The sequence below is a fragment of the Girardinichthys multiradiatus genome, chromosome 2 (assembly GCF_021462225.1).
Source record: "Girardinichthys multiradiatus isolate DD_20200921_A chromosome 2, DD_fGirMul_XY1, whole genome shotgun sequence".
Lineage (NCBI taxonomy): Eukaryota > Metazoa > Chordata > Actinopteri > Cyprinodontiformes > Goodeidae > Girardinichthys > Girardinichthys multiradiatus.
Genome location: NC_061795.1, coordinates 37826150 through 37851467, shown reverse-complemented (window position 1 = coordinate 37851467; position 25318 = coordinate 37826150). Strand labels below are relative to the sequence as shown.

At 39.9% G+C, this 25318-nt stretch overlaps 1 protein-coding gene across 2 annotated transcripts in view; it reads right to left on the bottom strand.

Moving 5' to 3' along the window:
- Window positions 1-24386, bottom strand: part of ptpn5 (protein tyrosine phosphatase non-receptor type 5) — a 28312-nt gene extending 3926 nt beyond the window's left edge. The window contains exons 1-11 of one of the 2 annotated variants that reach the window (XM_047349629.1): window positions 24015-24386; window positions 20675-20783; window positions 13102-13369; window positions 11551-11673; window positions 11357-11452; window positions 9702-9955; window positions 9329-9521; window positions 6392-6476; window positions 6122-6201; window positions 5876-6013; window positions 2570-2680 (exon numbers count right to left, since the gene is read on the bottom strand). In XM_047349629.1, the coding sequence (XP_047205585.1) occupies window positions 2570-2680; window positions 5876-6013; window positions 6122-6201; window positions 6392-6476; window positions 9329-9521; window positions 9702-9955; window positions 11357-11452; window positions 11551-11673; window positions 13102-13362 (1341 nt within the window). In that variant the 5' untranslated portion in view covers window positions 13363-13369; window positions 20675-20783; window positions 24015-24386. The other variant, XM_047349637.1, reaches the window with a different exon arrangement.
- Window positions 24387-25318: the final 932 nt, after the last annotated feature.

The window sequence follows — 25318 nt, the reverse complement described above, 5'->3', positions numbered from 1 at the left end:
CACAAACAAACACACAGAGACCCAGGAAATATGGATGTGGTCCTGTTGTGTAAACATGCACACATTGCATAGCTTGTTTGTTTATCTGTTGGCTTGATTTTGTTTTGTTTTTGTATGTCTGTTGTGCTCCATGTAAATCCAAAAGGTTACGTTACCAGGACAACAGATAATGCAGAGCATAATGTGAGTAAATAAATAAATCCCTCATTTGATGACAGCACTGTGCATGATCACACCAGTTTTCACCATTTCCCTAGCATTATTCTGCCACTGATTAGTGATGCTACGGGAACACAACATATTACCCAGAGAGCCACAGACAAACAAACAAACAAAACACTTTTGACTTGTGGCACTTTTATGTAATGATACCACGATGCTTATTAATCAGCTGCAGGCTGCATTAGCAGAATCATGTGTTGTTTGTTCATGCAGCAAGGCCACCGTGACTCCAAATAAAATAAAAAAATCAACAGAAACAATAATGGCACCAAAACATACATCCAAATCATGATATTCTTCACTGCCCAACAGATCTGCTGAGAAAAAAAGAAAACTAATGCTGCCACACTATAATGGTGAATATAAACATTATTTCAACACATAAGCCAATCTGATGGTCTATATGTAGCCAAAATAAACAGATTATGTGAATAGGCCCCAGTGGTTTTTAACAATCTCCCCAGACAAATTACTGTGTGTAATAGCAAAACGGTTCTGTATAATTTATAGAAAAATAATTGATTGTATTTTTTATAAGATTGCATAGTGAATGTAAGGAAAAATAAATAAATCAGTCATGAACGTTTCTGAGATTATTTAAGAGCGGTTTTAATAAAATCTTATAAACCATGAACAATATGGATTTTAAGATCAATGAGTGGTGAGAGATTATTTCAGAAAATTAATACGTGTGTACCTCAAGGCTGAGACCATTTGTTTTAGCTTATTTATAAATGATTTGCCATATTTGTCAGGAATGCTGAGTAAAACGTAAAGAAAAACAGAATACAATAATTTGCTAATCTTGTTCCACCAATATGTAATTGAATACAATACAAAGGCAAGATATTGAATGTTTAAAGTTATAAACTATGTGTTTTGTTTTGGAAATATTCATTTTTGAATTTGATTCCTGCAGCATGTTCTGAAAAAGCTGGGAGAAGGGGCAACAAAAGACTGAAAGCTGAGGAATGCTAAAAAAACAACTGTTTGGATCATTCCACAGGTGAACAGGTTAATTGGAAACAGGTGAGTGTACAATTTAATTGAGTGTAAAAGGAGGATCCCTGAAAGGCACAGCTGTTCACCAGCAAGGATGGGGCGAGGTTCACCTCTTTGTGAACAACTGTGAGAGCAAACAGTTGAACACTTTGAGAACATTTCTCAAAGTACAATTGCAAAGAATGTTGGGATTACATCATCTACAGTCCATCATATCATCAAAAGTTTCAGAGAATCTGGACAAATCTCTGCATGTAAGCAGCAAGGCCGAAAATCAACATTGAATGCCCGTGATCTTCGACCCCTCAGGAGGCATTAAAAACCAGCATCATTCTGTAACAGATATTATCGCATGGGCTCAGGAACCATTGTCAGTAAATACAGTTCATAGCTACATCTACAAGAGCAAGTTAAAACTCAACCATGCAAAGTGAAAGCCTTATATATCAACAACATGCAGAAACCCCAGCAGCTTCCATAATTCAAATAGTTTTTGGAAATCATAGACGTCATGTCCTCCAGGCCAAAGAGGAAAAGGACCATCCGGATTATTATGAACGCAAAGTTTAAAAGCCAGCATCTGTGATGGTATGGGTTGTGTTGGTGCCCATGTAATGGCTAACTTGCACATCTGTGAAGGCACTATTAATGTTATTAATTTCCCTTTGGGATTAATAAAGTATTTTTGAATTTGAAGGGTACATACAGTTTTTGGAGCAACAAATGCCGCCATCCAAGCAACATCTTTTTCAGGGAAGTTCCTGCTTATTTCAGCAAGACAAAACCAAGACACATTCTGCATGTGTTACAACAGCGTGGCTTCATAACAAAGGAGTTCTGGTACTAGACTGGCCTTCCTGCAGTCCAGACCTGTCCTCCATTGAAAATGTGTGGCGCAGTATGAAGCGCTAAATATGACAACGGAGACCCCAGACTGTTGAGCAACTGAAGTTGCACATCCAACAAGGACCTACAAAACCTCAAAAATTAGTGCCTCAGTTCCCAAACACTTATTGAGTGTTGTTTAAAGGAAACAGGATGTAACACAGAGATTAAATATGTCTCAGAAGAAAAATATCTTGGTGTCCTCTTGAAATCTCATTCAAATTTGACAAACCTAAAATGTTTTAAAAACAAACTTGCAAACATTCAGACTAATTAGAGACTTTCCCACGTTTCATGCTGCAAATATTTTAATGGTCTCAATATGTTTTTTTCTCATTTAAATTATTGTGTAGCCTCCTATTCACAAGCAGGACCTACAATCATCAAATTATATAAGATAACACAGTTTTAAATTGTTCTTTAATGGAATGCATGCACATCTCTCTTTTCTGTGAGTTACCTTTAGAGTAAACACCCTCAGGCTGTAGTCATCCTCTTGAGTTAGTGAGACAACGATGATCTCTATGCCCTCGTGGGTCACAGTGTCCTCAGGCCAGTATTCTGCACATTTCTGCTCAAGAAAGCAAGATAAAACATACATACAACATTTGTACATGTACTGTTAAACTCTTGCACAAATCCAGTTATGTACTCATTACAGCAGCCTAAGCATTTATAAGCCCTCCCTGTTAATAATTCAGTTGGGAAAAAAATCTCATGTTAACAAAATTTTTTGTGGAGGTTCCTCCAGCTATTTCACAGTGTTAGTATTTTAATGTTTCTTCTACACATCATATTTGTTTGATGGCACTTTCTTGTATTATTTTGGATGTTTGCTAAGCTGGGTGCACACAGTTAGTAAACAGCCTATGTTTCTGCAGATTATTAATTGTTTGTTTCTTTTGCTGAGGTGGAAGGAACTAGCTGGGGGGAGCAAATGTGACGTCACACCAGGAAGTGGAGGAAGCCATCAGGCTGGTGAAAAAGGGGGACTTAACTCTGGAGAAGCTGTCCAACTCTGAAAGCTCCATTGTTTAAAAACTGTTTGGTGTTAGAATGTCTAAGTTTTTATATTTGTGTTGTAGTTATGATTTGTAAGGGTGAATTTGTTGTTTAGGTTTATTTATTGTTTATCTTAGTCATCTTGTCCCTCCCTTCCTTGTTTCATGTAGGCTAGCCTGTAAGAATAAATGGAGGATATTTCCTGTATACTTTTGTCCTTTGTCTAACTGTTTGGTCCCTGACAGTTCACCTCTTAGCTTTTACTGGGATTTCAGTCTGTGGACAGAGGTGGCCATGTAAGAAGGTTGATCTGGTGTCTGGGGAACCATATCAGTGCCAATTTGGCCATATGTTTTAGGTCATTGTTCTACAGAAAGACCCAATAACTGCCCAAAGAATCTCTGATACAATACAGTCTAATAAGGTTTCCACTGCCTTTGTTAAAGAACAGGCCAACAGCATCATACATCCTCCACCATAACATAACAGTGATCATGAGGTTCTCTATAACATCTATGGTTTGCTTTACACCAGATCCTCGTGGAGTTTGTCAACAGAAAAAAAGAATACAATCCGATGTTTTATTTGAATACAGCATACGTTACTTCTTAAAGTGTCATCAATGTTTAACAAACTCCACATGTTTTTTGGTGGGACAGAAAATGCTTTTTCCTGTCTTGCCTCCCAAACAATCGGTTGGTCTTTGGTTACATCTAATCATTGTTACAGAGACTTAATGACCCCAAGTGTCCTATTTTCACCTCTTTTACCAACCCACTCACTCATGCTTTACTTAAATAACTTGTTCTATTGTTTTTCCCATTTTGAAGAGTAGCTAAGAAAAATGAACCTCTGTGTCGTGTCATTATCATACCCCAAGGGAAGCAATTTTCTTTAGTAGAAACTTTTGAAAGTTTTTTAAACAGTTTTGTTGTTAAATAAAGTTATATTTGAATGTGATTTTTTTCCACAACTAAATTAATCTACTTATAATATACAGGTCCTTCTCAAAATATTAGCATATTGTGATAAAGTTCATTATTTTCCATAATGTCATGAGAAAAATTTAACATTCATATATTTTAGATTCATTGCACACTAACTGAAATATTTCAGGTCTTTTATTGTTTTAATACGGATGATTTTGGCATACAGCTCATGAAAACCCAAAATTCCTATCTCACAAAATTAGCATATAATTAAAAGGGTCTCTAAACGAGCTATGAACCTAATCATCTGAATCAACGAGTTAACTCTAAACACCTGCAAAAGATTCCTGAGGCCTTTTAAACTCCCAGCCTGGTTCATCACTCAAAACCCCAATCATGGGTAAGACTGCCGACCTGACTGCTGTCCAGAAGGCCACGATTGACACCCTCAAGCAAGAGGGTAAGACACAGAAAGAAATTTCTGAACGAATAGGCTGTTCTCAGAGTGCTGTATCAAGGCACCTCAGTGGGAAGTCTGTGGGAAGGAAAAAGTGTGGCAGAAAACGCTGCACAACGAGAAGAGGTGACCGGACCCTGAGGAAGATTGTGGAGAAGGGCCGATTCCAGACCTTGGGGGACCTGCGGAAGCAGTGGACTGAGTCTGGAGTAGAAAAATCCAGAGGCACCGTGCACAGGCGTGTGCAGGAAATGGACTACAGGTGCCACATTCCCCAGGTCAAGCCACTTTTGAACCAGAAACAGCAGCAGAAGCGCCTGACCTGGGCTACAGAGAAGCAGCAATGGACTGTTGCTCAGTGGTCCAAAGTACTTTTTTCGGATGAAAGCAAATTCTGCATGTCATTCGGAAATCAAGGTGCCAGAGTCTGGAGGAAGACTGGGGAGAAGGAAATGCCAAAATGCCAGAAGTCCAGTGTCAAGTACCCACAGTCAGTGATGGTCTGGGGTGCCGTGTCAGCTGCTGGTGTTGGTCCACTGTGTTTTATCAAGGGCAGGGTCAATGCAGCTAGCTATCAGGAGATTTTGGAGCACTCCATGCTTCCATCTGCTGAAAAGCTTTATGGAAATGAAGATTTCATTTTTCAGCACGACCTGGCACCTGCTCACAGTGCCAAAACCACTGGTAAATGGTTTACTGACCATGGTATCACTGTGCTCAATTGGCCTGCCAACTCTCCTGACCTGAACCCCATAGAGAATCTGCGGGATATTGTGAAGAGAACGTTGAGAGACTCAAGACCCAACACTCTGGATGAGCTAAAGGCCGCTATCGAAGCATCCTGGGCCTCCATAAGACCTCAGCAGTGCCACAGGCTGATTGCCTCCATGCCACGCCGCATTGAAGCAGTCATTTCTGCAAAAGGATTCCCGACCAAGTATTGAGTGCATAACTGTACATGATTATTTGAAGGTTGACGTTTTTTGTATTAAAAACACTTTTCTTTTATTGGTCGGATGAAATATGCTAATTTTGTGAGATAGGAATTTTGGGTTTTCATGAGCTGTATGCCAAAATCATCCGTATTAAGACAATAAAAGACCTGAAATATTTCAGTTAGTGTGCAATGAATCTAAAATATATGAATGTTAAATTTTCATCATTACATTATGGAAAATAATGAACTTTATCACAATATGCTAATATTTTGAGAAGGACCTGTATGTTGGATGATTTATTTATTAAAAATTTTTTTGAGCGACTACACCACAAGAAATGTAATGAAAAATACTTTATTGTAAGGCTTTTCACTTATCTTTACTACGAATGCTAATAATTGTGGAGGGTGGTGCATTATTATTATCATTCATGTCTCCACCTCGTTTTTCTCCTCCAGATTGGTGATCATCACTATAATGGGGCTTTTCTCCTGCCACACCATCGTCCAGAAGTCTCCCACCGTATTAACAGTGGGGCCCTGCGTGGCAATGTAAGCTTGTTCCTCATCCCCATAACCCTGCACACACACAGGAAAACATGCCCAGATGTCAAAGTTATCAGTGAAAATAAAACAGTAAGCTCAGAACTAAATAGCTGGATAGTAGTACAAACTTTTTTAACTTACTTTGAGATAATTAGCATTAATGTAGGTAGAAAGAAAATCATCTTCTTCCTGCGACTTTAAAATGACTCTGCTGTGTGTATCTGTAGGTAGACAGAGTGATGAAATCATAGGAGCACTGAAAGGTTTGACTGAATGGAGCATCTCAGTGTTAATATATGGAACTATGACATACTCTTCAGGACAATGTATTTAATGTACCCTTAACAAAGTGAAGATATGCAAAGTACATATACTTTAATATGTGATAATTTCAATTTGCTTTGTACTTACTGGGTAAAATGGTCTTGTAGCGATTTTTTCTCACAAGCCCTGGGTAATTATATTCCTTGGGGTCCACAAAGTTCATTGGAGTTTCCTGCCAGTAATGACAGTATAGTTGGTGTAGCAAAAATCTATTCATTCATTCATTTCCTTTTGCCAAACACTAAGGCTACGTTCACACTGCCATTCTTCATGCTCAGATCCGTTTTTTTGATGAAATCCGATTTTTTTGGCGTGGTTGTTCAAACTATAAATTCAATGCGACCACCATCAGACTTCAGTCTGAACGGTTCGACCAAAGCGACCAGCATGCGCAGAAGGAGAATGTAGACCTTACACAGCAGCACACTGTTTATGGAACGTAATAATGGATGTCAGCGTCTCCGAGTTATTATTAAGTTGTTGAGCACTGTGAGCCAACAATATTATGACCACATTAGAACACAACAAAGAAAGGCAAGAAAAAAGAGAGCGCAACTAATTACAATGGCCTTTTGTGGATCAATGACTGCTGCTTCTGTAGAGAGGTCTGTGTAGATGTTTAGTCGGAGCCAGGACAATGGCATGAAAGTTGGATGAAATGCGAGGCACTGGAGGCAGACTGCGGGCACTTTGAAAACTATCAGATACATATCCGATTTGTACCACTTATGAAAGTGAAACAATTTGGATTGTTTTGAAGGTGAAAAGATTAGAATCGGGCCGTTCTGACTGCCATGAAAATGTCGGATATGGGTTGCATATAGGACTGGGCAATATATATCGAGATTTTAAAACTATCGAGATTTTTTCAAAAGAGTTATAAGATGGAAGTATATCGTTTATATCAAAATGGTCTACATTGCATATTAATCATTCTTTTAGATCCGCCAATTCTTCTGTCTTCTTCCTCATATGTCTGTGTCGAACTTCCCACGGCCCCTTCTCCCTCAAACTGAAGACAAATCATCCCTCCCCACTGCATCATCTAGCGGCTAGCTAAGCTAGAAAGTTTAGCATGCTAAAGCAGCCATGAGATGGAAGGTGTGGATGAAAGCACAGGAGAGGATATCGGAGAGCACCTGGTGAGCAAAACGAAAAGCAATGGTTCACTCATTTTGAGATGATCCGGATTCAAAATCTCAGATGAACAAAAGATGTATTTTGTAGAGAATGCCGAAAGCAAGTCCTGACAAAAAGTTCGAGCACTACAAATCTTTTCCACCATTTAAAACAGCACCATAAAAAAAGAATACGAAGAGTGTGTTAAACTGCATGCTGCAGCTCAGACTGTGAAGCCTTCCCAGCCTCCTGCATCGAAATAAACCACGTTACAAAACTGTGCCTTATGAGAGAAAAAGTGACAAGTGGCACGACATTACTAAAGCTATGGCGTATCATATCGTTTCCTGACTCGCTCCTCCAAAACACCCCAAAGTGGCTCAATAATATTTAGATCTGGTGACTGTGCAGGCCATGGGAGATGTTCAACTTCACTTTCATGTTCATCAAACCAATCTTTCACCAGTCTTGCTGTGTGTATTGGTGGATTGTCATCCTGATACACGGCACCGCCTTCAGGATACAATGTTTGAACCATTGGATGCACATGGTCCTCAAGAATGGTTCGGTAGTCCTTGGCAGTGACGCGCCCATCTAGCACAAGTATTGTGCCAAGGGAATGCCATGATATGGCACCCCAAACCATCACTGATCCACTCCCATGCTTCACTCTGGGCATGCAACAGTCTGGGTGGTACGCTTCTTTGGGGCTTCTCCACACCGTAACTCTCCCGGATGTGGGGAAAACAGTAAAGGTGGACTCATCAGAGAACAATACACGTTTCACATTGTCCACATTCCAAGATTTGTGCTCCTTGCACCATTGAAACCGACGTTTGGCATTGGTATGAGTGACCAAAGGTTTGGCTATAGCAGCTAAGCCATGTAAATTGACCCTGTGGAGCTCCCGACGGACAGTTATGGTGGAAACAGGAGAGTTGAGGTGCACATTTAATTCTGCCATGATTTGGGCAGCCGTGGTTTTATGTTTTTTGGATACAATCCGGGTTAGCACTTGAACATCCCTTTCAGACAGCTTCCTCTTGCGTCCACAGTTAATCCTGTTGGATGTGGTTCGTCCTTCTTGGTGGTATGCTGACATTACCCTGGATACCGTGGCTCTAGATACATCACAGAGACTTGCTGTCTTGGTCACAGATGCGCCAGCAAGACGTGCACCAACAATTTGTCCTCTTTTGAACTCTGGTATGTCACCCATAATGTTGTGTGCATTTCAATATTTTGAGCAAAACTGTGCTCTTACCCTGCTAATTGAACCTTCACACTCTGCTCTTACTGGTGCAATGTGCAATCAATGAAGACTGGCTACCAGGCTGGTCCAATTTAGCCATGAAACCTCCCACACTAAAATGACAGGTGTTTCAGTTTCATTGTCCAACCCCTGTATATTGTATTTCGCCATTCAGCTTAAAAATATTGAGATATTATTTTTGGTTCACATCGCCCAGCCCTAGTTGCATATGGTCAAAAAAGTCGGATTTGGGCTGCATTTATCTGCCGTGTGACTGTAGCCTATGAAAAGAATATCCAAAGACATGAGGTCATTGTCTGTCCTTTGCAACAAACTCTTGCTGTCTGATTGTACATGACCTAAGGTGTTTTAACATTGCTTGTGTAATATCGAGTGCAAATTTTCATGCCTAACAGACACTAAAAGCCTCTGTGGGGTTTTTTTATATGCAAAAACATTTGTAGCCCTCCGTCCTTCGCCCACTGACAAAGCGTACGGATGTGCGGTGAGCTTAGTTGGGTGTTTGTGCATGTGTGGGTGTGTACACTAGTGCCTGCGTCTATGAATGCATGTCAATGTCAGCGTATGTCTTTTCCAGTGAGTCTTTGCTAATCTAAGAGCGTAGGTGGCTGAGCTGCTGTGGTTGCACTCACATAAAACTCCGCCTGCAGACTCTGGTCATCCATGGCCCTTGTGTGCAGCATGGCAGGGGTCAGGACGTGCGTTCCCTGTCGGAGGTACTCCTGGGCCGACTGGTCTCGTGGAGAGAGCTGGGCCCCATAGCCGTAGGGCTCTGTGCAGCCTGGGGTGCACATATCCAACGTCAGAGAAACATTGGAGCCTCTCCTGTGGGATTCAACCTTGGTTAGTTGGCACAGATCAGAGGAATGTGCACTCATTTGCATAAAATTACAAATAAAAAATGCTCTGAGACAGAACATCCTCTATTTCACTACCTAGAAATATTTTTCCCATGAAACAACATTTCTCCTGAAACTACTGGTGTGCAGAATGCCCCTCTCTAACCTCTCCTGAAGTCCCACTGGTGTGACGGTGAGGGTGGAGGCATCTTCCATCCTAGTGTCTGTGCCCATGTCAAATACTGGAGTCTGAGGCACCGGGTCAAGGTCCATCAGATCTTCCTGGGCATCCGTCCACTCTGACAGGGTGAAGGAGGGCTGGCGGCTCACAGACTGGCGCCGATCACCGATATCTCTGGAAATTGTTCCTGATGTCCACAAGCCAGTGCCATAACACCACTTAGACACCATGTTGATCACCTGAGAGAAACAGAAAAATCTCCTTGCTGATTCTTTGATCCTAATGCACACGAGGCATGAATCGTGGGGTTTACGTCATTCATTTCTTTATATTTTGCCTCCAACAAAACAAAATTTCTCATTCGGAGATGTTTGTAGAACAGCAATCTTTTAAAGTGTTTTTGATCAATATTTCTTTAGGTTTTCTGACAGTATTGCACATAACATTTACACATTATGTCACATTACAGTTTTCAATATATTTTACTACACAACTGGTGTGTAATTGTGAGGTGGAAGGAAAATAATTCTTAATTGGATTTGGGTTGGAGTTTATTGTTCTAACACACAAATGTGCATTGATCTAAAGCATTCTATTGTAGCTCTGGAGCGGATTGTTGTGAACCTCTGCCCTAGTCTCAAGACCTTTGTAGCTTCTAGCAGGTTTCTTTCCTAGATTACCCTGTATTTAGTTCCATCCATCTCTCAATAAGCTCCTACCAGCTCGACTATCATCTATCCATCTATGTGTTGTTAGTTTAGTGTTTAGCACTTAGGCACAAGTTGGCCTCATCTGACCAGAGCACCTTCCTCCACACGTTTATTTTGTCCCCTACATGGTTTGTAGCAAACAGCAAATGGGACATCTTATAGCTTTTTGTAAACAATGGCTTTCTTCTTACCACAATCGCATGAAGACTAGATATGGAGAGTGCATGGATAATAGTTGTCCTGCCAACAGGTTCGTCCACCTGAGTTGTGGATCTCTGCACCTACTCCAGAGTTACTGTCCATCTCCTGGCTCCTTCTTTAATTAATGCTGTCCTTCCCTGGTTTCCAATCAAGTAATATTCTTTCCATTTAGTTGACACATTTCTAAGGTCTGGATATTGTTTTTAAAAGATTTGTTAGCTGAAAATTTGTCATGCAAGAGATGATCATCTGCCGACAGGTGTTCACTGTATGTTTCATTGAAGATATGACTATGATACCCTTTATCTACTGGATGTATATTTTAAGGTTTTATGCTTTTTTCTTTGTCCTCTACCTTTTTAGGCTTTTAATTTCTTTAACTGGCAGGCTACCAAATTTGAGGTGAGGGTACAAGAAGGGAAAATTAGTTAAAAATCAGCTATAAACCTAAAGAAAATCTCTCAATATGCTTCAGAAAGACTAGAAAAGTATTGTTCAGAATGATTCTAAAAGAAAACAATTTTTCTCTTACATGCAAATTAAAAACAAATAAAAGGTGCTTAAAAGTGCATTTGGTAAACATTTAGTTCATTTAATTCTTACCTTGATCATTAATCTATTTGTTTATTATTTTATTTAATCTTGTAGGTACAGCATTTCAATACTCAGGAAACCCTTCCCCACAAAAAGCACAAATGTCCACTAAATATTTAATATCCAGCAATTTACCATGATAACAAAGATTGCCACTCCAATGCCTGCAGTGCCGCTGACAATCCAGTTGTGCTGTGTTGTGTTTTGCACTTCTTTCATCAACACTGTAGACTAACCAACACAGAGAAATGCATTGAGTCAGCTAGTTAATAATTTAGACTTAATGTGTCACACCATAATTAACAGCAGAACCATAAATCGACACTTACGTCCATTCCAAAAATTGCTTGACACGGTAGAAAGAAACCCAAGTAGAAGTCCATGACCTGTAGGGCTTTGTAGAAGGAAGAGAGCGGCCCGTTTCCTTCCAGCACAAAGAACACCCAATACCCCTGGAAAGACAGTAAGGGTGAGGGTGAAATGCCATAAATTGTGTTATTCAGGAACTGCTATAAGATAGCTGCTACCAGGTAAAAAGCAGGCAGAGAAGAATAGAAGGTGACCCATTCAAGCAGTCAAGATAAATTATCTACAGTTATGGTCAGAAGTTAACATACCCTCATTATCATCATTTCTCATTCACATGGAGTCAAAATTATTCATATAGGGTTACTAGGTAGGTGGAATAATGAAGGGGGAAGACTACCTTCTAATCGAAAGCCTAAACTACGTACATCAACTGACTCCTTTCGATGCAGAGGAGTTGAAGCTCTACTCTAAGCCTCTTCCAGATGAAGGAGCTCCTCACCCTATCTCCCTATGGAGGATCCTATTTTTTTTCTGGTTGTATCTGAAAACTCATTATTTTGGTCACAATCCATTACTCTTGACCATAAGGGTTGATAGATGGACTGGTAAATATCAAGCTTTGCTATCGTGCTCAGCTTTTCCTTTGTATGGGCGACCAAAGCAATGCCCACATTACTGCAGACCAAACCCCAATCTGTCTGTTCATTTCCTGATCCATCTTGCATTCACTCCTGAACAAAACACCAGATTACCTGAACACCTCCTCTTGAGGCAGAGGATGACCCCAATCTGGAGTGAACTGTCCACTTTTTCTGGTTACCCTTTGCAGAATCCAACTTAACATGGTTGAGTACCCCCATGATCCTGGGGACTAGTTGTCCAGGGCTTGCCCTGGTAGGGTTTCCTATGCCAAATTAGCCGCATGGAAGGAGTTTGACAATGAGTGACTTAAAGACCTTTTAAATGGAAGACCATAGGTAACTCAGAACCTTGCCCAATTAGGGAGACCGGGGCACCCTCCTGGAGCCAGACCCGAAGGAACACCTGGCAAGCCCCTGGTGGCTTTTGGGGCTCAACCTGAAAAAACATACAGAAAACCTTCACCGCCCACCACCTGACCAGGAAGGATATCTTGGTTGAGTACTTTGGGAGTTGGGTGGCAAGCGAGTGAGGACCTTGATGGCATCAAACTCTTTAATGATGGAGTTGTGGTATTAGTAAATAAAAATCCCTAAATAAATGTCATCCCTGCTGATGATGATGGATGGATGTAAACTTCAGGAACTCTAAATAGATAATAAACAGATCTCTGCCACAAACATGGCTACATTTCAGTTGGATCAAAGATTGTAACATGACACCTGTCACCTGTTCTTAATGTGAATCAAACGTAGCCAATAAAGAAGATATGGAAGAGATAGAAGATGGGATGAATGGAAAATACCACATAAATATGACAAGTAAAACACATGTATTACAATAATTTAGTAATTTGCTTTGCCAATGCTGTTGCTGTTGCATCACTTTAGATAACTTGATTAAAAAATGAGCATAATTATCAATATACATACTGTGACTTGGGAGCTGATAAACAGTGCCGCCCAGCACTGAAGCTCCACAACCAATGCATACACCTTGTGAATAAACACTTCCTCTCCCTCTTGACTTTGGCCTCCATCTTTGCAGTCAGGGACACCATCCTTTCTAGTGGCTCCATCACCTATCTTATCAACCTTCGCGGGTTCGTCCAACCAGACAGGGTCCTCATCGGGCCTCAGGAAGATGGAGTCTTCAGTGTGCGAACGAGTGGAGCTGCTCAGCCGGCGGGTCATGATCCCCCTGTGGAATAAGAGTCTTTAATATAATTGCTTTTTGAGCAGTGAAATCCATATTTAAACAAATAAAAAAAAAAAGAAGAAGAAATACATTTTAGGTTTTTGTTTTCAAGGTTGTCCAGAAATTCCTCCTTCAGCTGTCCGCTTAAACAAAATTGGTGGTAACATTATCTGAAATATTTAATCCAACGACAAAGAGGAAATTTGGTTTCCTTTGAATTTTCACATGGCCAAAGGGGTGTATGCAACAATAGTTTTTTCCTGTTCATATGCATGTTTCCTGTATTTATTAAGTTGTGCAAATGTGTTTTTAAATGAGTGTGTGTATTGCAAATAGGACTGCACTTATTCCACAGGCCTATTCATATGTACAGCTAAGCAGCATAGAGTGGCTCTCATCTCCGGATCCTCTTGTCTCCTTTAGATGAGACCCTATTGTGTAAAAATGTGTGTGTGTGTGTGTGTGTGTGTGTGTGTGCATGCGTATTATAGAGAGATGAGTCAGGGGTAGTGTGTTTACAGCCCTGTCCGTCACTGTGGCAACAGAGTGGCACTCATCCCTCTCATCCGACCCAAGCATTATCATCTACTAATGGCACACACACAGTCACACACACCTTAGTAACAGTCAGCAGTGCATTCAGAGCCCCTTTCTGCCCTCCACTTTTATCCTTCAGCCATTACTGAAGATGTTTTGTACATTTGGTGGATTATTACCACGTGATGTGTGTGAATGTGTGAAAGAAGAGGTCTTTGAGAGCAGTGATGTGCTGTTTTTTGTCTGAATGTGTTGCTGATGGCTACATTTGTCATGTGTGAGTTTGGAACAGCTTTTTTATCAATGAAAAACAACTGATAATTAATGTTTCCTCACATTAAAGCACAAAATAGCAAGGTAGGTGACAGACAGGCAGTGGGGAGACTATGTTGCCAGTTGGGGTTGTATACAATATGTACTAATATAGCCTCTGACCTTTTTACTTGTCAACAGAATTAAAGTACCTTCATTTTTATTCCCTTCCCATTCAGTTAAAGATGGCAGCAAATTATTTATTGCAGCGTTTTTTCACAACTAAATATACACTGAATGAAAACTCAGCTGGGTAATTATGGATTTCCATTGCAGAATTTCACCAAATACAAAGTTGTTGTTTTTTTTTTAAAGGTTTCAAGACAAATAAATAAAAATGTTTAGTTTTCTTTGTGTGTATTTGGATCAGTGACATTCAAAGAAGTGCAACAATTAAGCTAATCGGCTGCCAATAGTAAATAAAAGTTAGTAAGCACGTTTGGAAGGAAACATTTTATAAAACGTGAATGTAGAAGAAACTTCCTAAAAGAAGGTCCAGGTCCTCATTAGTTGTTCTTTGCTGTTACATCATCAGACGCAAGTCTCCCTGTAAGCTTAGAGGGTAGATTTTGTCTTGATTGAATAATACTTCACATCAAAAAAGCTAAACAAATAAAAGAACTAACAAGGTCATGTCTTTCTGTAGATAACAAATTATATATAAAGTTAGGGGTGTTCAGATAAAAGTCTGATGTGTACTTTCAATTCAATTCAATTCAATTCAATTCAGTTTATTTATATGGCGCCAATTCACAACACATGTTGTCTCAAGGCACTTCACAAAAGTCAGGAACATACATTCCAATTAATCCTAATCATTGAACAGTGCATTCAGATTCAGTTATTTATTCAAGTTGGATAAAACGTTTTTCTGTCTAAGGAAACCCAGCAGATTGCATCCAGTCAGTGACTTGCAGCAATCCCTCCTCCCGGATGAGCATGTAGAGACAGTGGACAGTCACTGGCGTTGACTTTGCAGCAATCCCTCATACTGAGCATGCATGTAGCGACAGCGGAGAGGAAAAACTCCCTTTTAACAGGAAGAAACCTCCAGCAGAACCAGGCTCAGTGTGAGCGGCCATCTGCCACGACCGACTGGGGGTTTGAGAGAACAGAGCAGAGACACAAAGAGAACAAAGAAGCACTGATCCAGGAGTACTTTCTATGGGAAGGAAAAGTAAATGTTAATGGATGTAGCTCCTTTAGTCGTTTCACCTAGAAAGAAAGAACAGATAAATTCTGATCCAGTTTTCAAGGTTAGATTCTGAAAGAGAGCACATATAGTTAGTTACAGTAAAAGCTCAGTCAATTGCCATGTCTAGGAGAGAGAAAGGGTTAAACACCGAAAGACAGGGCCATGTGGATCATCGGTAGAGGGTGAGCATTAAGTTGTTGCCAGCAGAAGCTTGCACAATGCCCCTCTCCAGAAAGGTGTCACAGGTAGACACAGAGTCAGGCCAGGTGTAGCTTTTAGGAAGAGAAAAGAGAGAGACCAAATTTAAAAGCTGAAATAACAGCAAATAATGCAGAATTGGAGAGTAGTGTGAGAATGTAGCGAAGAGGGTGAAAGTGGTCATTATGTCCTCCAGCAGCCTAAGCCTATAGCAGCATAACTACAGAGATAGCCCAGGATAACCTAAGCCACTCTAAGTATAAGCTTTATCAAAAAGGAAAGTTTTAAGCCTAGCCTTAAATGTAGACAGTTTGTCCATCTAGAGCCCACTGATGGCCATTGTTATACTAAAAACCACAATAATTGGGATACCTCTCTCTGTCAGACTGATTATAACCATTGGAAAAGAGAAGGGGTCATACAGGTACCAGAAATGAAGGGTGTGTTTGCAACTCAACCATAACTGAGCCGGTTTAGGCTAAACATGACTCCCCCTTACTCCATCCAACAGGGAGGGAAGAAGACGGAGGTAAAAAATAAGGAAGACAACTCAGGATAACCTTCAGGATAACAGCGGACGTCCCATGATGCCATTGCCCGTATAAAACCCACACTTTCCCAAGGACCCGATCTCATCTATGCGGGTCACACAGGGACCCGGACAGAGAGACCCAGCGCGCTAATGTCTCTTTGCTGGCAAACAGACATAACTCTTCAACTGGATCCAAGGGTGTCATAAGATCATAAGATAAGTTTTGGTTGGCCGGACAGCCGACCAAACATCCACTTTGAATGAAGCTAACCTTCGCTCAAAGTGGATGTTTCTTCAAACTTCGTCGTCCCGGACAACGTTTCCTCAGCACGGTTTAGAGGTTAGGTTTGGGTAGAGAGATATTTAGAATGAAATAATCTAAAGGTTTTTCATTTTATGAAGTTTGGTTTTGTTTGTATTGAACTCAGCTATCTTGGTGCTAGCAGGCTATCTGCTCAGCACGTGCTCAGTTTTGTGTTCTGTGTTTGTGTGTTTTTAAAGTTAAGACAAACTTTATTTAAAGGGGGATTTTAAACACAGAAAATTAATCATAACGCACCATCCACGCTTATGCATGCTGGTGCTAAGCTATCAGCTTCTTTTGTTAGCTTTAACTGCTAACGGGTAAGAAAATGTGTTTGTTGCTAAAGAATATTTACCCAGAAAGGTTGTTAGTTTTCAATCCAGTAAATAATATTTTCCTAAACATTATTTAACTAAACTTGATAACTAAGTAAACACCATTAAGCCCCATTTCTCCAGAAAGATTTGGCTCTTTTCCAAAATACGTCCTTAAATGCTTTACCATTCCCTTAATAATATTTCTTTAAATATTGTTTTAATAAAGGCAGCTAATGAGACCCCATTGAGAATTAGTCATCCAGAAGGTTGGTTTTATTCAGCAGATCATTCTTAAAACATTATTTTATTAAAATAATATTTTATCTGATCTTGCATTGTGAATGGTTGTCTAAAGGTATGCTGATTATTGCCTAAGTTGGTTCCAAAACTAACTTAACTTCACTTCCAGGTTCTTCAAGATAATCCTTGTTTCTCAAACATAAATAACATTGCATGGTAATGTTGCATCACTCCTTCAGTCATGGTTCTCAGTCATCTTTAATGAACTTGTTTACATTGTACATAGCCCATTAGTCTTCCCTATTCTTTAATTCTGCTTGCTAGTTAGTTGGATTGCTTTAACATAGTAAAGAGTTTGTTGATTGAAATATGTTTAACTTTGAGTTGACTTATTTTTGTTAATAAATTCTTGTATTTTAAGAAATTGTGTGAATTCATTCCATACAAGTGCAGAGTTTATGCTGTTCAATAATGTCAGAGCTCGTCTCACACCTTTCTATTTTGTCCTAATACCATCGCCTTACTGGGCTGGTATTCACAGGACAACCCTCAACAGACTGAAATATTATTTGATAAAATATTAAAATATTAATATTAAATATTAAATAATATTCTCAGATTCATAATTCTAACACCATCTTGGTGAGATTTCTTAAAGGGCCAAGGTGGCAAGAGGGAGGGGGTTGAAATCAACCCACAGCACCTCTGATTCACCAAGCGAGGCAAACACAGCCCTGGACCAGTTGACTTGTGCATGGATTAAAGTGTGTGATGTAGCAACTGCAGATGTTTTATAAAGGTTACTGACCGGGGGGCTTAAGTAGTCAGTACACAGAAACCACCTCAGTACAGTGCATATTTTAGACATATTATTTCTTCCCATTTACACACATCAAAGGGGTTGTGCAGCAGTGAGCCGCTCGAGACAGAACATCTTACTGGACTTCAGCCATGAAACTTAGTTCGATAGTTGTAAAGAGAAAGTCATACACCACCAATGTGTTTAACTCTTTAAGAGTTTTCTAAAACTTACTTTCTGTGTAACATTTAGTGACTATACTGAGCTCCACTCTATGCCTATTTGGTTCCACGATGTTTGGCTTCACTTTTGAAAGATCAAATGTATGCAGGATGTTGCCAACTTTCTGATGACTAATGGCAGATCAGAGAGGGAACCATCTTTGTGGGTTTATGACCAAACTCTTTTGTAAAAGAGTCTTATGAATCAGGAGCAAATGCTGGTGGTTACTTACATTTGGTGAACCTAAAGTTGCAAGTTGGATCTGGGAATGACTTCAAACCCAACTTAACTGTGCTCCGGTTCCAAGTTTGAAAACCAGTAAGACTTGCTGGTCAGTAAGTAAAACTTTTGTATGTAGTATTTTTATATAGATATAAAATCACAAAGTGTCTTACAAGAGCCAAAAATGCACAAAAAACAAGAGAAATGAATAAAAAGCAGATTTAAAAAGATATGTTTTAACTGGCTTTTAAAAGAGACTATCAAGTCCACTGATCTCAAGTCCAAAGGAAGAGTTTCCGAGTGGGTGCCACTGAGCAGAAGGCTCTATCTCCTATAGTTTGCGTCCTAGTATGTACCTTAACTATGGTGGCATATCACTGCCAAAAATCTGCAGGATTAACCAGGATAACACCAGCTAATAATAATACATTTCTCTCCATTTTGTTTTTAATACGGTAATAAATTTTATTCTGAAAGACTCTGTGAAATATTTAATTCCAGAGTGCATTTATTTATTATTTATGCATTTTTTTTATTGCAGTTATCACTACGTTTTATATGCATAGCTGGCATATTGGAGCTCCTCTCCTGTGGAACCAGCTCCCGGTTTTGGTCCATGAGGCAGACACCCTGTCTACTTTTAAGGCTAGGCTTAAAACTTTCCTTTTTGATAAAGCTTATAGTTAGAGTGGCTTAGGCTATCTTCCTTATTTTTTACCTTTCTCCCTCCCTGTTGGATGGAGTAAGGGGGAGTCAGGTTTAGCCTAAACCGGCTCAGTTATGGTTGAGTTGCAAACACACCCTCCATTTCTGCTACCTGTGCGACCCCTTTTCTTTTCCAATGGTTATAATCAGTCTGACAGTGAGAGGTATCCCGATCCTTGTGGTTTTTAGTACAACAATAGCCATCAGTGGGCTCTAGATGGACAAACTTTATCAGTTTATTATTTTACTTAGTGCCCCTACATGTGGCCCGTTCTGGGGTGGCTCTGGCACTCGATAGTTTGGTCTGGCCTCCCCGGCGGCCCCGCTATGTTCCGGACCCTTTGTGGGGTGCCTTGAGACGACATTGTTGTAAATAAGTGCTATATAAATAAATAAACTGAAACTATCTCTGTAGTTATGCTGCTATAGGCTTAGACTGCTGGAGGACACAATGACCACTTTCACCCTCTTCGCTACATTCTCACACTACTCTCCAATTCTGCATTATTTGCTGTTATTTCAGTTTTTTACTTTATGAGAGGGGCATTGTCCAAGCTTCTGCTGGCAACAACTTAATGCTCACCTTCTACAAATGATCCACTTGGCCCTGTCTTTCAGTGTTTAACTCTTTCACTCTCCAAGATATAGCAATTGACTGAGCTTTTACTGTAACTAATTATATGTGCTCTTTTTCAGACTCTATCCTTGAAAACTGGCTCAGAGTTTATCTGTTCTTTCTTTCTAGATGAAATTACTAAAGGAGCTACGTCCACTAACATTTACTTTTCCTTCCCATAGAAAGTACTCCTGGATCAGTGCTTCTTTGTTCTCTTTGTGTCTCTGCTCTGTTCTCTCAAATCCCCAGTCGGTTGTGGCAGATGGCCGCTCATACTGAGCCTGGTTCTGCTGGAGGTTTCTTCCTGTTAAAAGGGAGTTTTTCCTCTCCGCTGTCGCTACATGCATGCTCAGTATGAGGGATTGCTGCAAGGTCAACGCCAGTGACTGTCCACTGTCTCTACATGCTCATCAGGGAGGAGGGAATGCTGCAAGTCACTGACTGGATGCAATCTGCTGGGTTTCCTTAGATAGAAAAACTTTTTATCCAATTTGAATAAATAACTGAATCTGAATGCACTGTTCAATAATTAGGATTAATTGGAATGTATGTACCTGACTTTTGTGAAGTGCCTTGAGACAACATGTGTTGTGAATTGGCGCCATATAAATAAACTGAATTGAATTGAATTGAATTTTTATACTGGGGTTTGTAAAGATTTTTCCACTTTCCCACTTGAAGTTCTATGAGGCCAGTATGGTCATTTTGTACAATTTGAAACTTGAACATTTAAACTTCTGAGTAAAAATGAAATGCATAACTGAAACAAATCGTTCAACTAATCATGCAACGCCATTGGATACGTTTGTTTTGTTTGTGTTATGCTGAATATTTTATTTTCATGACATGAGAAAGTGCAAAGGGCTGAATTGAGTTGTACAGTTGTTAAAATGTATTTATGGTATGTATGAATGTATGGTATTTGAAAAGCTTTGTATTTAAGGAGGGGGTTCTTCTTACAAAAAGAGTCATTGGTCTCCGACATTTTGAGCATCTCTGAGTATGAAATAATTAAAATGTTCCTTGCTGTTGTGTGTGTGTGTGGAGCTCAAGCTATGTTGCTATCCTAATGCTCCTTCAGCCACCACAAGGGGTGCTAATGAACTTACCAACAAGAGATGGCAGGAAACTGGTGAGGTTGGCAGATTACATGATCCGTTTGAATCCTGTATCCTGTGGCAACTGGTTGTTGTCAGCCATTATGAGGCAGAGCTGGTTCTGAAGGACACAAAACAACAGCTGTATGTTGCATCGCTGGATTTCAGATTAACAGTCACAGCTGATTTCAAAATGAACAGTCTTGCCCTAGTAAAATCATTGTGCTCTGATCAACTGTTCACATTAAGACTGGTTCATGAACTGGTTCATGAACCAGCACCCTTGTCACCTCCCAGTTGTGCTTTCATGAGCAGAGGGTGGTGATGAGGTGACACAGTAAGCTGTCCATATCTCTTTCCTTCTCCTTCTTCTAATGATTCAAGCCAGACCTTGCCGAAACCTTCAGAAACAAATTCAGATAGCTACAGTCACATCAACATGCATGAAGCGAAGCCTTCCCTGCTCTACTCCTGTCTCCTCTCCACCATCTCCCCTGCTCTCCTTCAGTGCCACTGGACCCCGATGGCCGAACAGGGTTAGCTCAGCGGAATATGATATCACCCCAGTGGCTGAAGATGCTTCTGTGTGTGTTAGCTTGAGAGAGAGAGGAGAGCTGTTTTGAATCCTTTTCTTCCTTTCTCTTTTGCTCACTGTGAAGGTGGTTTAGAAGTAATGACGCCAGTTAGCACTGCTTGTAGCCATGGAAATGTGCATACAGCCAATGTATATGAGGAGTGCTCACAAACACATACAGCCAGGCACACGCAGCCGACGATTGTGTCGGATAGGAGAAAGTTCAGAATCCTTCCATTTTTAAACGAGAGGTGAACAGGTAGATGAGTGGATGGAGGGATGAAAGGGGGGACTGGAGCATATTTTTATATGAAGGTTGTCTCAAGCAGTGACGCAGTGAGGTTGGCGTTTTGGTAACTGTGGTAACCAATATTCTGTGTTATGCACACATATACACACACAAGCATCGGTACACACACCTGGGTAGGTATGCACTCCATAATAAATGAAAAACACAAATATACACCTGCAGTGGAGAAGTGGTGAGAATATCCATGTTTGTTAAAAAAGCAACAAAAATTCTAAATATGTATTATTGTATATGTTCTTGTTCAGTTGCATTTATTTGTGTTGGGAAAAATATGTGAGATGACTTGTTTGAGATGAATAGAAAGAACAGTCTCTTCGACAATCACAACATCCAACGCTCACAGAACTGGGTGCTGGTTCATTTCTTTTTGCCTGTGCCTTTGTCTTATAATTTCAAATATGAAAGGAGAATCAAACCAAATTTAAATAAACATTTCTACTTATTCTATTTTAACCACAAACAAATTGACTATATGTGAATTTAATATTTTGTACTTTTTATTTTTCATTACGTCCAAATGCAAAAATATGCAGAGAGCCTTTATCTAGAACTGTAGTGAGGATTTAGAAAAAAAGCAGGTATATCTTTGAAAAATATGTTTTTTATATTTTATTCCTACTTATTTTCAGTTGAAACATTAACATTATCTGGAATGATAATACATTTATTTTTTAATTTGTAGATTTAAAAATCTTAGATGATTATCCTATGTATTTGACAGTTATTTACCAAGTTTTGATTTCATGTTTTTGTTTTCAAATGTTTATTTTTTGAAATGTTACATCAACAAAAGCATAAACCGTCAGAAAAGCTAATTAAACTTATATTTAGACATTTACATTTCCTTCTTTCTTATGTATTAATTTAATATTATTCTCACTTTAAGTTCCGCCTTTGATCAAGAGTAACTAAAATAGATTAATTCCTCTAATAAATAATCCATAAGACTAGTCACGTATTAAAAACATAACATATTAAGAAAGCTTATCTGAATATCATAATGCAAGAAAAGTGAAACACCTCATCAAAGCATGTTCAGCACTGATCTCAGGCCAAATGAAATCATGATAAACAAGTCAAACCTGACAGCTGATTCAGCTTCATTTCTGTTTGAAGGTCTTCTGTTGCTGAATCCTTACAAACATCACAACAAGTCCTCAAATGGAACAATGTGTTTCCAGTCAAGAACTTAGAGCCCATTTGAGCCTAAACAGAGCTATACAACAACCCTGTGACTTCTGTTGCAGAAGGACCACCATACCAGGACTGACCGAGAGCTGCCAGTTGTGTAAAAGCTCTTTCTGGAAATCAGGAACAAGAGGAATTAATGTGGTGACAGCTGGCTCATGCTTTAATGGATATTTCTGATTCTTTGGAATTAAGTCTGGAGATGTATCCAAATAAGCTGTTCTGCCCTATTTGTTTGGTATTTGATTTGATTTGTCTTCCAATAATAAAAAAAAAACGCTTTTGGATGGTGGGAGTATTTACAGTTTCCAAGTGTTTAAGTGAATAAAGAGTGAGTATTGACCGTGTTGTTGCAGTGCTTCTGTAGCACAGAGACAAGGTAGGAGGAAGCTCTTACAGAAAGTGATGATGGGTTGGTAACATGAGACAAAGTCATGAGACCTGCCTCATCAATACACACAAGCACACACTGATATAATCTTGATATTAATAGACACAATGACCTTAAAATGAAACATCCTGCACGCCTGCAGCTTTCTCCTGTTCATCAAAAAGATAAGCAATCAATCCAGTCTACAATTTCTGGCAGCGACTCAAACAGGCATTGCAAAGAGAAATATCATTAATGTGCACACAAACTCTCAATTTACAGCAAGCTAAGTAAGTCTGAATAATTAAAACATGCTGCACAGTAAAGTGATTTTCCGGGGTGCTGGAGATAAATCTGGAGTTTCGTTGACAAAGGGTTGTGTTACATGATTGCGCTGCATCAAAGCTCCAGTGCAGGAATGGCATCCTCTGGCAGTCATTCATACTAAGACAAAAACACCATTCATATCATGTACATGGCTATGATGAGTTAGAGCGACCACACGGTGCAGAGCTGGATGGATTAGTAATGAATCATCCAGGGAGGTGGACTGTTGCATGTCTCTATTTGGCTACTCCTACATAGTCACAGAAATAATAGAGAAAATTGGCACTATAGTCATGTTCTGAAGATAAAATATTTATGTTACAGCAACACTGAAGAGCCAACCTGTTGGCAAATGTTCTGTTTCATCAGTGTGGGAATTAACAGAACAGGAAAGCTGTGACACATCCCTACCTTTTTCCAGCCAGGAGAGTAAAACCGTGGGAGCTTTGGTGAGGAATTGGTATTCACCTCATGTCGCACAGCCACAGAGTGGGGGAAAGACGGGAGAGACAGGAGAGGGGGGGTGGGGGTGGTATGCTGGAACAGTCATAGCCTGGAGTCTGGTTTGGATGAGTCTTCTTACCTGGCTGAGCTCGTCTTCACATCACCATCTGCTGCTCTGCTCACCTCCGGGCCAAAGACCAGGAACCAAACAGCAGCTACAACGCCAATCCCTTTACTGCTCCTCTGTCTGGGAAAAGAGGGAGCGTGTTTGCATGTGAGAAGGAGACAGACTGACAACAAGAGGCAAAGAAGGAGAGAGAGGGAGAGTCAGAGGGTGTGCGTGAGGTTTGGAAACGCAAAAAACACAAACATAGCTGTTTGTCCGGCTGTGAAGATAAGACGAAGGAGCAGAAGTGTTCTGGGTTCTCTTTTGTTTGTATCCTGGAGGAGAGCAAGATCCACAGGCGGCAGCTTCGCCTAGGTATATGCAGCAAGAGGCTGTGTGGTAGCCTTGGCAACAGAGCCAGAATGAGAGAGAGTCAGTGGGGGAGTGAGAGAGAAAGAAAGAGAGAGAGAGACTGACTGTATGCATCTGTATGTGTGTGTGTGTGTGTGTGTAGTTATTACCATTTCTGAAATGACACAACTCCGGTCCTAAACACTTCTAAAGCAAGATTCTCGCAAGGTAAACCATTTGATTTTCAGAATAAAACCAATGTTATTACAAAAATCTTCGAAATGACAATACATAAAAAAAATTTTCCTGCGGCAGACTATAGACCTTAACTGGTGTCCAGCTGTAATAAAACAACGAATAAACCACAAACCTGGACTGGGTGACAGTAAATGCCATCTTGACACATCAGAGCAACATGTGTAGGTGCTTAGCCTTTGCCTCATTCTGTGACCCCTTTTCATGGGAAAACAAGCCCTCAGTTATGCCTGGCAGTAATGCCGCATTAAATTTAGTCAGAACTTGGAATTGGGAATGACACCACAACCAAAAAGGTAATGAGTTTTTTTTAGTAGCAAATCTGAAAACCAATGTAATTTGTGAATGTTGCACATAGTGACCAAGATAGACATTGTATGAATACGAGCAAAACAGTGTTTGTCCTGCACTCAATCCATTCAATCTATGCAGCAACATATTTCTTGATAGAGGTGGCCCAGTTATATATTTGAAACAAATTTAAAGAGATCTAAGCATTAAAAAGAGAATTAAACAGCAGCTATTACTATGCTAATAACCGTATAGGGTTTTTAGGGAGAGCACAGTTAGAAACTTTGACTTTTAAAGTTATAAATAATCAGGAAGTGTTTCGTTTGGTTCTCCTGACTTAAAAATACAAACAGAACACAACTTCTCAAGGGTTTTCTAATAAAACATTGTTAGATAAGATTACCCTGATGCAGAATACTTGCTGACAATTAAACCAAGCA